The following is a 14719-nucleotide window of genomic DNA, read 5'->3' on the forward strand; positions in this document are numbered from 1 at the left end:
TACCCTGGAACCTTTGCAGGAAGACAAGAAGAGATTTGTTTTTGTTCTTGGTAATAAATTAATGACCTACTCTCACAGTAGCCTATACCTGTTGTGGAGGTGCAACAAGTGACAAGAATTGTGGAACAGGGAGCTTTTAAGTCTAAGCAGTGACACCACGACCTGAGTAGCATGCCGTAAAGTTGAAGCTCAAACTCTACATCACTTGCCATGTGATCTTGGGTCAAGCTACCACCTGAGTTTTCTTCTTCAAAATGGTTAAGCTCTCTGTACTCTCAAAAAATCCAAAGTAATAATAAATCAACTTTTCCAAACTTGTCATATATGAAGAGAGAAGTCCCAACTGCACATCATATAAATTTCAGAACCACTGAAGAAATTTCTAACAATTACTTCCAAACCCACAGAAGAAATGATGATGAAACAGAGGTCAAGCTTCCAACTTTCCAATTTCCAGGGATGGGTGTTGGCTATCTTATTAGGAGGAACAAGATAGCTAACCAAAAAGTGAAGCACACATGGGTGACAGAAAACTTCCAAACTGGACTGTGATGATGACTGCATAGTTCTGTAAACTTAGTAAAAACCATTGAATTGTACACTTAAAATGGGTGAGTTTTATGGTATATAAATTATACCTCAATCATGCTGTTAAAAAAAATGTAGGGTAAGCAGGTGAGTAATTAAGGGAAATCAGCAGAGGCTAGAAATGAGAAAACAGAAATTCAGAGAGGTAAGCAAGCACTGAAAACTGTTTATGAAGGGAGTATGTGTGCCATTCTGTGGTCAGAACTTGGGTTTTTAATGGGTCTCATAAGGTAGATGCCTTAGATGAGAGACTCTGCACAGAGCTGGGACAGCCAAAAGGCAACATCCTAAGTGAAAGAGTGAATTAAGAGAAAAGTCAACATGAAGAGCAAAATAGTAGGATACTTGCCAGTATAAGCCCTAATCACTCCCTCAAGGAGGAGAAAAAAAAAGGTCTCTCCTGTAAATTCTAACCAAAGGCTGGCCCTCCTCAGGGGTTTAGGTATAGAAATTATATTATTTCTCTGGCCCCCCAAAACTTTTAGGTTTAGGAGGTCATGTATTAGTAGTATCCGTAAGCAACTGGCAGAAGTAAATATAAATGGAAATTTTCTCTGATGGAAAGTAATCTAAACCCAGGCCTCAAAGAATTCCCAAATACGAAATACCAGGAATGTGAACCCACAATAAAAAATACAGGAAGTACACAAGGAAATAAGGCATCTTGAGCAAAAGAACTGTGTAATAAGATCCATGACTTGCAGATACTTAAACGATCAAAAGTGGAGTATTAAGAAATATGTTTTTTTACATTAACAGAGATAACACAAAGGATACAAAGTATAGAAAAGGAAAAACACACTCAGAAATAACTAGGCAGATTTGAGAAGGATCAAAATAGAACTGTAAGAGAAAAGTAATAATGTCTACCATTTCTAGATATTTAAAATAATATCGACTAGACACTGCTGAAAAGAGAATTACTAACCTGGAAAGTCAAACTGAAGAAATTATTCAGGAAAACCAAGACATTTTCATGACATGAAACCATAAAAGGAATTAAGAGACATGAAAGATAAATTGAGGTCTATTATTCAACTATGAGGATTTCAGAAGGGAAGACAGGGAGAATGCAAAAGAGGCAATACTGCAAGAGGTAACAGCTGAAATTTTTCAGCATGGATGAAACAATTTTCAGATCTGGGAAGATAAATTCTAAGCAGAGTAAATAAAAGGAAATCTACACCCTGACACACTGAAGTGAAGCTTTAGAACAAAAGTGATTTTAAAAACAGCCAGAAAGTAAATACAAATTATCTACAAAGAAAGCTCAGTGAGATTGACTGCTGATTTCTCAACAGCAACAATGGAAGCCAGAGATAGGGTAATAATATTTTCAAATCCCTGAAGGGAGGTAGTGGGGGGAATCATCCTAGGACTATACATCCAATAAAATTATTTTTTCAAGAATTAAGCCAAAATAAAGACACTAAGACAAAACAAAAACAAAACCAATCTCAGAGCATTTACTCCAGACAGATCTTTCCTGCCCCAACTAAAGGTGTTTAATAAAGATGCTTTAGGAAAAAAGGAAGCAATCCCAGAAGGAAGGTTTAATATGCGAGAAGAAATGGGAAGCAATGAAAATACGGTATCAGATAAATTTTATGCAAAAGTTGAAATAAGTGAATAAAGCAATACCAACAGTGTCTAACTCATGGGGCTAAAAATTAAGAGAACCAAACTACTGGACAACAATAACATCTAAGTTAGAGAATAACTAAAGTCAAAGCATTCTAAGATTCTCATACTGTTTCAGAAGGAGGAAAAGATACTACTTACCCTCAACCTCTGAATTTAAACATGCATGCTTAAAATATCCAGAGTTGCTAGTAATAAAATGGAGTGTATGATTTCCAAATGAGAAGGGCGGGGGGGAATAGAAGGAAGTGGGAGGACTCAATCAATCCAAAAGAGGGAAGGAGAGTTAGAAACAGAGGAGGAGGGATGGAAGCAGGGTTAAGAAGGGGAAAGAGAGAACAAAAATGCAATGGTAAGAATGAATCCACATGTCATAATGATAATAAATGTGTGTGTACAAAACTCCCTCATTAACAGAAAAAAAAAACCCCTGCTAACCTGAATAACAATAACTAAACATATGCTCTTTACAGGACACGTTTAAAACACAAAGAAACTAGAAGGTTGAATATTATTTTAAAAAAGAAAGAAAGCTACACTGGGATGATCAGGAGGAAGCACTGGACTCACAGACACACAGCCCTCAGTTCTCCTAATATTGTTACTGGGAGACGGAAGGCCACATGCTGGGTTAGCTCCTCATCACAGCTCTTTGGAACTCAATTCAGTGTCAACTGAATATTATGACCTTGCCATTTTAGAGGGAATTTACAAGAAAAAAAAAATCATGTGGACTCTGTCACTACATTTATTACTAAAATGTTGAGGAGCCTATGTATTAAATCATTCACTGCCCCTTATGTAAAAGTCCCAAGTAAGGATTTTTTTTTTTAACATTTTACGATAGGCTCATTTCCCATGAAAAAATGGGCATACTTCTTCCATTCTAAAGACAAGAATACAGAACTGATTGTGTGTCTTCCTTTCCTCCATGCTACCAGGAAGTGCAGTAACACAACCAAACTCAAGCATGGCAATTATAGCTCGTAATTGTGTATTATTTCTCTCCTACGTCCTGATTTTCTACATCTACCTTAATTTTTCTTACATGTTTTTGTTCAAAATAAGCCATGCCAAATCTAATTTTAGGGATATAAGTATCTCTAGTAACAGGATTAGAAATTGTGAATTTACTAAAACATCATAAACTATTTTAAACAGCTTGGCTATGTGATATTTTTAAAAAGGCTTTCATGTGTAGATAACCACCCAGGTGATATTGTCATCATTTCCATTTACATGTTATTATACAGATCACTTAAAAAGTTCCCTATTTCTGTCTAATCTCCTGAATAATCTGTCAATAAGGCTAGGAAGGGTGCCTGTCTAAACACTAGTCCATCAGGTCTACTGGTGAGGCAATAGGAGGGCCTACACTCTTTTCTGAAGCAGGGCCAGAGTTGGGCAGAGTGCTTCCTTAATTGTTCCTGTCAACACTCCAAGAGAAAAGAATCTCAATGCTCCTTGAGAACAAGATACATCCATTTGCCTTCACCTGACCATCCCAAAATTTGACTAGGTGGTTCAGTTCAGCCAAAAAAGCTTGGTGTTAAGGTGTTAAAATAGTACAGGCAAGACACTTTGGTCTTACACAACCCCATGCATGTGAAATTACACACCCTTGAAAATGTGAGAAAACCAAGCTCAATATGCTCAGGAAATTCTTGATTCTGAGGTCAGCATTCTTCCCTAAGAATACCCAACTGCTTTCATGCAAACATCCTACTGTCCTGGAAAACTGAAGCTTCATTTGATTGGCCATTTGCAAGAATTTCAGCCTATAGTATTGTACAGAGGTACTGAGAAAATATCCAAGATGTCACAGGCAGATGGTATAAGGTCAGTGTTTAATTCAAATGCCCCTTACAGAGGTTTCTTCAAGGTCACTTTACTGCGTATTATAAGCACAACACAGAATAAAAGTTATAATGAAGATCATTCAATTTGCAGTTAAAATACACATTTCAAGCCAATAAAGCCACAACCTATGAAGTCCTGGATAATGGGAAATACTTGGTCCTGGGGTGGTGGTGGTGGGGGACATAGCAAGTAATGATAATCCAGCTCAAAATCATACCAGTTACATTTACTTTTTGGTTCTTAATTCACAAGGCAATGAACAAAACACTATCTTATTGTACAGTGTCTCGGGCTGAGGGGAAAGGGATACTAAATGATAGACAGTTTTTACAGGCAAGATTTCATGAATTGTATTTTTCCTATTTTACTCTCAATTCATGAAATTGAAAAGGAACCAGAAGACAGCAAAATTAAAAAGGGAAAACTGATTGCTCTTTAGCTATTAAGCTGCTCACAGCAAAGGAGGTAGGCAAAGAATGAAGCAATTAAAAAGGACACGTGGGTGTTGCATTATTGACAAAAAGGTTAATATTTCTGACAGAAAATAAATTTTTCACCTCAATACACTAAACTGACAAGCAATATAAAGAAATCATTAACAGAAGAAAACGGTGAACAGAAGGGTCACCAGCTCATCAACACTGACCCTCAGCTCCTGCTCCCCTACTCACTGGCCTTGAGACGCACAACCTCTATGTACCCTTCACATAAGAAAAGGGGATTCAATACCATGTGGGGAGGTAATAGATCCCACTGACAACTGTAGTGTGAGGCAGTCACAGGTCCTAGTCAGACCCTGAGAAAATAAGAGCAGCCACACAGCAAACACTGTTATTTGCTTTCCCAAGTAAAATCACAGTCATTTAATAAGGATCCAATAGGCAGCAGGCACCACACAGCCTTCCAAACACTATGCCCACACAGAGGGGCTGGAGAAATTCACTTCTGCTTATAAAACCTCACCAGTCAGTATGTGGTTTTTATTCTTCAAGCTAATCTTGTATTTCCATAATGTGGTATACAGAGAAGGTACCATAATATTCCCATTTCTCTGTGGATGCTATCCCTAATACTACTCAGAAACTATTAGTACATTTGAAGCAACTTTACATGACAACCCAAATTATAGCATAACGTTTTTACACTATTTTATTTGGCCGGGGTGGGCAGGGACAGAGATCAAGACAAAAGTTAAGGAGTTTGTAACTGGCTGAACAGCTAACTATACACAAAGAATCGTACAATCAACACAATGATTTCTAGTGGCAAGCTGAAAGAAAGTTTCTATCCCATGGGTTGTCTTAGACAGTACTTTATAAACATACTGGATAAAAGGAGAAAAGATATGCTTATTTTTTAAAAAAGAAAGAAATGATACAAGTTTGGAAGGGGTTGTCAATAATATGAAGAGCAATGCCAGCAATAGTCCTGACAGGACAGAACACTAGACTGAATCTAAGAAGTTTATACTGCATGAGTATCAAAACAGAGAGAGTCAAACAACCAACTGCACCCACACAGACCAGGATGGAGAAGATGGAGTTGAGCAGCAGCACCTCTGGAAGCAAAATCCTGGAGCTGACTGTGAGGTCACTGCCCAAAAGCCAGTGGAAGCTTTGGCTGCTCTACGTCCATCCGCCCGCTCTTGCAGCAGGTGTTCAATAAGGACTGGCACTCACGTGGCAAGCATTCAGAGAAGAGGCAGAATGAAGAGAGCCTCTCAAAGGCCTGAGGAAATCACCTAGACTAGTGCGTCCAACAGGAATACAATGTGAGTCACATTAAGAGGTGAGATTAGAAAAAATAATATTTAATCTCAAGATAATATATTTCAACATGTAATCAATAAAAAAGATAATGAAATCTTTTACATTCTTTTTCCATGCCACATCTTTGAAATCAGGTGTCTATTTTCACTTATAGCTCCTCTCAATTCATTTGTGTGCAGCAGTAAAAAGATGGACAGGGAGTGTTCCAGAGAAGGAGACTGTGGCCCCCCATTCCTAACAACCAGAGAAATCCACCAGTGGAAGGTACCGCCTCTGGAAGGAGGGAGTTTCCCACTACAGAATGAGTCTAAGAAAGGGTAAGTGTCAATACACGGATATTAAACAGAAGGGGATTTATACACCAGAGGGAGAATCAATGATTCTATGAGAAAGAACCATTCACTTAGGAGAGAAGAGATGGACTCAATCAGAAAACTGGGCTCCTAACGGGCGAACCTCCAGGGAAAAGTAAAACCAAACAATGCAAGGAACACCAGATAAAACAAGTGGTAAATCGCTGGGTAAATGGCCACAAACAGGATCTACATAAAGCTGCAAGAAACAAACCTGCCCTGTCTTACCTCTTCCATGTCGTATTTATGGCTGGGTAGCAAGCTATACAAAAACCATGCACTCCACATTCCTTCAAGATGGGGAGGTGTTGTATAATAAAAAAATGTCTGGTCTTTGCACTGGATTCCTGGGAGGAAACTTCTAAATCCTTGAGAGATTTCAGGAGTGACAGGAGTGTCTTTCTTATTCATCATTTATGCTAACGAGGTAACTCCAGCTGAGCCCCTATATATGTTAGACTAATGAGATGACTGAGGATGGGTAGGCCACCATGCCAACCATGTGATTAGAGGATGGGGGCTTTCAGGAAAAACCAAGGTCCACGGAAGGAAGGGATTCTATCAATCATACCTACATAATGAAATCTCAGTAAAAACTCTGGTTGCTGAAACTCAGTGGAGCTTCCTGGCTGAACCATCAATGTGCCAGGAGGTGACATACCCTGATCCATGGGGAGAGGACAGGAAACTCTGTCTTTGAGACCTTCCCGCACTTTACCGTATGTGTCTCTTCATTTGGATGGACCTAATTTGTATCCTTTACAATAAAATGCAGTCATAAGGATAGCACTCTCCTGAACTCTATGAGTTGTCCTGTCAAATTAATGAACCTGAAGTGGGCCATGGAAACCCGCCAAATTTGTAGCTAGTTGATCAGAAGAGCAGGTGGACTGGAGACCCTCAAACTTGCAGCTGGCATTTGAAATGAGGGCAGTCTTGTGAAGAAGGGATGAGAGGTCATGGGAACCCTTGAATTTATAGACAGTTGGGTCAGAAGTACAGGTGGGCTGGGGACTCCCCTAACTTGCAGTTGGCATCTATAGTGAGGACAATCTTACTGGGAATTATGCCCTTTACCTGTGGAGTCTGTGCTAATTGCAGGTGGTTAGTGATAGAATTGTATTTCAATATTTTAGGAGGACAAACATATCTGGCAGAATTCTCAGTGGCTGCAGAATCTGAGTCCTTCCTTTCCTGCCAGAGGCCTATCACCACCAGCCCTTCCCAACTTTCACATAGCACCCTTACTCCCCCTAAACCCCAGGAAAAAATGGCAAATGGCCCCTAAAACCGAAGTTGGCCTAGAGACATTTACTCCACTTAAGAGGGGGAACTAATAAAAAGAAAGGAAGATGTCAGGAGATTAAGAAAATAATCACAATAAAGTATTTTACCTTTGCTTTAAACAAGTCTCTCACTAATTCAGTGTTTCATTATAATACAAAAGTACCAGTGTGGGGAGGAAAAGGCTTGTCATTGAAGAATGAAGTTCTGCCTTGAATCAGGAATTTGAGGCTTCTATAACAAACACTTTAAAAATTCATTTCCTTTCCATGCACACATGCAATTATATACCCTAGGATCTCTATTACCATAAATGTAATTTAAATGTTTGCAGAATGATACTACAAGGCCTTTGGTTATGCATCAAGCAATGAAAAGCCATGTGTCATTTAATACACATATATTATGTGTGTGGGACGATGTGGGTGGAGGGCATGGAGAGGGGAGAGAGGGGAGAAAGGAGTCAGAAGTCAGTTGTGACAGGGAATATCAAAATTAAACATTAAGGGGCCCTTGGTTAGTTCAGAATGAAATAAGAAGTATAAGCATGGACAAAGTTCCTGGAGCAGGTCTCCAAACCCACCAGGTCCATCTAGTGCTTCTTACTGGCCATAAGGCTGTCCACTACGACAGTAAGCTTGAGTGGCACAGCCCTCATTGTGGGAGGAATGCAAGTTACTTAACCTCTCTAAGCCTGTTTCCTTACCTGAGAATGCGGAAAGTACATTGTATTTGCATATATATGGTACACAGCAGGTGCTCAACAAGTGTCAGTTTTGTTGGATGGAGAGGCTGAGGACTGTACAGCAGGTCCTTATAAAGGGCCCTCCAGCTGTAGAACAGAAAAAGGCTGCCCTGTGAGGTTCAGCCTGCCATACTCTTTCAGATGCCCTTTCCAATGCCTTTGCCATTACTGCTACCTGTTACCCAAGGCCATGGGCTGGCAGTGTCCTTGCTTCCTGCCTCACAGGCACACTTTCTAAGATGTAGGCTACTTACAGGAGGTTGGCTTCCTGAAGACAATCTTTGTGAAGACAATCTTTGTACATTTGAAGGTTACACCTCATGCAGTCATATGACTACTGTGAAAAGATTATGCTTAATGGAGACACAAAACGCAAGTCTTCTAACCAAATGCCAGAATCAGTAACTTGAATAGCAGACTGACCTACGTATTTTGCACATAATTAATTCAGGTGAGAATAACGATTAATGTTCAAAGAAAACTAGATTTAAAATTAGTAACACATTTAATGTGATAACTGATGTTTTCCTTAGAATATTTTTATGGTACTAACCTGGCCTAATGTCACTATAAATCCAAACGTACAAGAAACACATTTTACATAAAAGGCCCATTTTCTGTTCTTACATAATGACCAACTTACCAAATGGTCTACAGAATATCTCTTCCAAATATTAGATGTTTTACATTAGGGTTACAAAATTAAATAAGTTGGGTATATGCTTACAGTGTGTCAAATTTTTGAAATAAAGTAATAATGAAATCAATTAAACAGTAACATAATTTCAGTAATCAAAAGGTAGGAGGCAAGCCTAACTTATCTGGAAATTAAATAGCAACTCACTCTTTCTTCTTATAGCCAAAAAAACCAACCACTAACAAACATACAGATATCTACTGTTGAAACATATCTAATTAGCAGCACATTAGGGCTCAGTTTCTTCAATTTTTTTTTTTTTTTTGGCTGTGCCATGTGACCTGGCTTGTGGGACCTTAGTTCCCCAACCAGGGATTGAACTCACGCCCTCGGCAGTGAAAGTGCAGAGTCTTAACCACTGGACCACCTGGGAATTCCCAATTTCTACAATTTTAAAACAAGATGATGCAGCTGAGTCTGTGTCTCAGGCAAAGGGTTAAGCACTTGACATACAGCATCGCTTTGAGATCTCAAAATAATCCCTAGATAGGTATCATTAGTATCTTCATTTTATAGTAAGAAATGGGAATTCAGAGGGGTTCAGTAATTTGCCAGGATGCAAGCCCAGGCAGTATGACTCCTGAGCTCCACCTTCTAGCCACTACTTTCTACAGTGTCTTCTGAGTTTAAGCATGTCATGATCTATTTTATTTGCATTAACACCAAGAGGAGATGTTAAGTTTCCCAGATAAAGACTACCTATATCTAATTATGTATGTAATTAATGTAAACTGACCAAAATGGTAGTTTTGGATAGACATTAATAATGACAGACTTTCATCTTACACATATTGTACATTAGATGAGCCCCTAAATTTTTCCGCTGATTAAATACTGTGGTTAAAAATCACCACAGTCCATCAAGTTACACATAATTAATAAAACTGCTAATACACTTACCTCAATTAATTTGTTGGCATGTTCACGGAAAACTTGGGCATATTCTTTAACTTCTTTCTCATTTCCATTCTTTGCAGCTTCAATCAATACTAAAAGTGGAACGTTGGTTTCCAGAAATGAATCTGAAACATGGTCCATGACAGCTTTGCGGAGCTAATAATTAAATTGTAAAAATTTGATTTTATTTCTACCAAGAAGCTAGATTGCTTTTTTTTCTCTTGCACTTTTAAATCTAATGAAAGCTCATGACAGTTTGGCTGCACTTACATGAGGACCCCTCATGTAAGCCATGCAGTTATATAATCTGCAACACAGGAAACACAATTGTGGAGATAACAGCTTATACTACAGTTACAGCATTTCAGCAACAGAATCTCAGTTTTCAAAATAAAATCCTTTTTTTCTTGGGAATTACAAAACGAAAGCTTGTATCTTAAAGGAATAATAAAAAACTGAACAGAAAACAGCTCTGATTGAATTGGCACATAGGCTTGAAATATATATATAATTAGCCTAATTGGCTAAATAAAACTGAGAAGGGAGAAAAAAAGCAGTTTCTGGTTTATCTGAATAGGGTGAGCACTCTATGAACCTTAAAATTGAAAGGTTATCTTTATAACCATTTGTGATACTACTTTACCAAAAGGAAGACGTATAGATACATTCCATCTTTAATTCTGCTTTATATCAGACATGAACAATAAAATGTTTCTCCACTAAGTCAGGAGATTGTTTGTATTACTATTACAACTTCTTTTTAAGTCTTAATACATTGTTTTACAAATTCAATCCAACTTTTTCTTAAAGACTAAAACTCAATTTAATTCCAAAATGTTAATGGGATTATTTAACATTAAATGAAGAGAAAGACCCTCTGTACTTACTAACTCAGAAAACTGATGGCCCCAAATACCTCTATATCCACCATATTTATACTAGAAACACATTTCCATCAAGGATCAAAATCAGAATGGGGCAAGTCAAATAAATAACTTCAATTCCTGTCTCTATTGTTTGTAAGTTAACATCACAAGATCCTGCAGGGTATTTTCACAGATCCCCAAGTCATTTTAAATTGATTTTCTTACCTGAACATCCTTTTCACACTAGAGCTAATTTATACAGTCCATTCCAGTGGGACTGTATTATTCCAGGTCCCCAAGAGATTTTATTAGCCATTTAGAAGCTTATTAGCAAAAAACAAATAGAGATAGTCAGTTTTCTGTGAAAATTCATCCGTTAACTCAAGAAAGACTATGTGCCCAGTATTTGTTGGGATTTTAACCAAAACAACTAAAGTGAGAACTTGGGAAAGCAATCAACACTTCTTCCAGCTTACCTGCCTACGCAAGTCCCTGGTCTTCTTGGTCATTTTATCTATTGCAGAATTGAGTGCATCACTTCTTTCTTTACGTCCAGCCTGGAAAACAAGGAAAGAGATGCACATTGCAGTAATTTACAAGGAAATGTAATGATAGTCAATAACTAAGTTCAGATCAACATGGAAAAATCAATTTTTTAGACCCAAGTTGGGACATACAGGTGGTTGGGGAGAGCACCATGTGGCTTTGTTCATAAAAAGCTAATTTTACAACTCTTAGGGGCTCCATATTATTTCAGGATGGAAATTGAGGGGGTTCTGCCAAAATAAGAGAAGCCAAGAGGTGAGACTTTTGCTTAAAGTTCTGCTTGAAAAATTAAATTTATATTTTAATTCAAGGTTCAGCATGCAGCTGTTGGTGGGAATGTAAACTGATACAGCCACTATGGAGAACAGTATGGAGGTTCCTTAAAAAACTAAAAATAGAACTACCATATGACCCAGCAATCCCACTACTGGGTATATACCCTTAGAAAACCATAATTCAAAAAGAGTCATGTACCACAATGTTCATTGCAGCTCCGTTTACAATAGCCAGGACATGGAAGCAACCTAAGTGTCCAACAACAGATGAATGGATAAAGAAGATGTAGCACATATATACAACGGAATATTAATCAGCCATAAAAAGAAACGAAATTGAGTTATTTGTAGTGAGGTGGATGGACCTAGTCTTGTCATACAGAGTGAAGTAAATCAGAAAGAGAAAAACAAATACTGTATGCTAACACATATATATGGAATCTAAAGGAAAAAAAATGGTGATGAAGAACCTACGGGCAGGACAGGAATAAAGTAGCAGATGTAGAGAATGGACGTGAGAATATGGGGAGGGGGAAGGGTAAGCTGGGACGAAGTGAGAGAGTGGCATGGACATATATACACTACCAAATGTAAAACAGATAGCTAGTGGGAAGCAGCCACATAGCACAGGGAGACCAGCTCGGTGGCTTTGTGACCACCTAGAGGGGTGGGAGGGAGACGCAAGAGGGAGGAGATACAGGGATATATGTATATGTATAGCTGATTCACTTTGTTATAAAGCAGAAACTAACACACCATTGTAAAGCAGTTATACTCCAATAAAGATGTTTAAAAAAAAAAAAAGTTTCAGCATACAACAATTTCATTAACGAACCAGCTCTCCAAGAACTGCAAGCAAGAACAGGTTATACCTGATTTTGAAGAACTCTGAGATACGAAGAAGGTCAAAATGTGAAAGATGGCACCTGGCACTAAAACAATGTGAAACAACATGTCTTAAAACTAAGATGTACCATGATGGATAGGAGTTAATAACGTATTTTTATATAGCTCAAATAAGAATGCTTTGTCAGATTACTTCAGTTAACAGTGTATATTATACAGGCCAAATAAGTATGCTTTGTAAGATTACTTAAAATTCTAGGCTAAGCCTTAACGCAATTGTATTGCACAGAAAAGAACCTATCAGCCACTCTGAGAGAGGTATGTAAATCAGCATTTGTTCAGAGGTCAGCGGGTTGAGTGGACATTTGCATTGGGGAACATTCTAAGCAGAATCAAAATGGATGGTAGTTGAAAGAAAAGGGACAAAGGTAGTTATCCCAGGTAGAGATAGCTAGCCATGTGCTTAGAAATACCTAGTAAGACATCAACTAGGTTAAACTACGAAATATATTAAAAGTTTTTCCTTACAAAATGCCTGTCAACAAATGTGGCTCTTTCTGTAAAACATATAGTAATTACAGAAGAGATATGAATGGACAAAGGAATTTAACCCAGTGTTTCTCTACCCATGGTCACCCTCAAGACATTCTGGTATGGATATGCCATCAGTACATAAGTCAGCATAGTAGATAAACAGCTGGGGATGGGGAGATGTGGTTACATGCTTTCTGAGTGCCTTTTTTTTTTTTGCTGTACACGGTCCTCTCACCGTTGTGGCCTCTCCCGTTGCGGAGCACAGGCTCCGGACATGGCTCACGGGCCCAGCCGCTCCGCGGCATGTGGGATCCTCCCGGACCGGGGCGCGAACCCATGTCCCCTGCATTGGCAGGTGGACTCTCAACCACTGCGCCACCAGGGAAGCCCCTCTGAGTGCCTTTTAATGTACATTTGTGACTTAATCTCTCTCTTATCCCCCATCTGTTAAATGGAGACAATGACACTTGTCCCTCTGCCTCCATCTCTGGGCTATTAGAAGAAAAGAGAAGGAATATTGATGGATACAGGTTATTTAGCAGAAGACAGAAAGGAGACAAAAAAGGACTTAAAATTGAAAGCTGAAATATAACTGACACATTGATATGGTCCCTGTCAAATCTGGTCAGGGTCATATCCCTTACCTTTTCCTCCAACTGTACTGTCAGTAAAGTTAAGTAATCCACTAATATTGATGGGTTTAAGGGGAAAAAAAACAAAGAGTCTCAACAAAAACTGAGAAAATATGAGCATTTCTACCTGTAGGAGTAAACGGTGATTTATTCATGGCCATCAGTCAGAAGACAACTTGACAAGTATAATCAGTTACTGACAATCTCAAAGATCAAAATAACAGGATCTAAGGCAAAGGTGGCTAAAACTGAATTTAAAAAAAAAAAAATCAAACTGACCTCATAATTAATGCTTAAATCAGGAAAGTCTCAGTACATTTCTTAGATACTCAAGCACTCACTTTGAAGTAAACCTAGTAAAATTTGTCATTGTACCTAGCTACATTTTGGGGGGTGTTTCTAATAGATCATTTACTCCAGAAAACATCTGTTATCTGAAATCCAAAGGTTGGGTTTAATAACCTCATGAGAGCCTAATTCCCTGCAACGTCCTCAATTTGGGTAGAAGAATTTATAATACTTAGAAAGTTATATAAAAGCAAACCCTTAAACTTCACTTTTGTGTCTGTGTGTGTGGTACGCAGGCCTCTCACTGCCGCGGCCTCTCCCGCCGCGGAGCACAGGCTCTGGACGCGCAGGCCCAGAGGCCATGGTCCACGGGCCCAGCCACTCCGTGGCACGTGGGATCCTCCCGGACCGGGGCACGAACCCATGTCCCCTGCATCGGCAGGCAGACTCCCAACCACTGCGCCACCAGGGAAGCCCTAAACTTGACTTTTGAGGGAATTACATTCACACAGCAAAATTCACACAACATGAATCTGTTAATTCTTTGTCAAACTACCTTAAAAATCAATTTGTCTTTCTTGTTACTTTAGGAAATAGAGGCTTATGCCTCATTAATCAGTAGGGAGCAGTTCAGAAGTAGTTACTTACTCAAGTTTTTAGGTTATACTAGACAGACCACTTTTTTTTTTTTTTCCCGGTACAGGGGCCTCTCACTGTTGTGGCCTCTCCCGTTGCGGAGCACAGGCTCCGGACGCGCAGGCTCAGCGGCCATGGCTCACGGGCCCAGCCGCTCCACGGCATGTGGGATTTTCCCGGACCGGGGCACGAACCCGTGTCCCCTGCATCGGCAGGCTGCACCTCAACCACTGCGCCACCAGGGAAGCCCCAGACCACCTTT

General features: G+C 39.1%; 1 protein-coding gene across 1 annotated transcript in view; it reads right to left on the bottom strand.

The window, feature by feature from the left end:
- The window catches only part of CTNNA1 (catenin alpha 1), a 181231-nt gene that overhangs the window by 35854 nt on the left and 130658 nt on the right, over positions 1 to 14719 (bottom strand). Inside the window, exons 8-9 of the mRNA XM_082836989.1 lie at positions 11177 to 11257; positions 9838 to 9990 (exon numbers count right to left, since the gene is read on the bottom strand). Coding sequence (XP_082693115.1) covers positions 9838 to 9990; positions 11177 to 11257 — 234 coding nt within the window. The remainder of the gene's footprint in view (positions 1 to 9837; positions 9991 to 11176; positions 11258 to 14719) is intronic.

This window comes from Leucopleurus acutus (assembly GCF_964270905.1).
Source record: "Leucopleurus acutus genome assembly, chromosome: 3".
Taxonomy (NCBI): domain Eukaryota; kingdom Metazoa; phylum Chordata; class Mammalia; order Artiodactyla; family Delphinidae; genus Leucopleurus; species Leucopleurus acutus.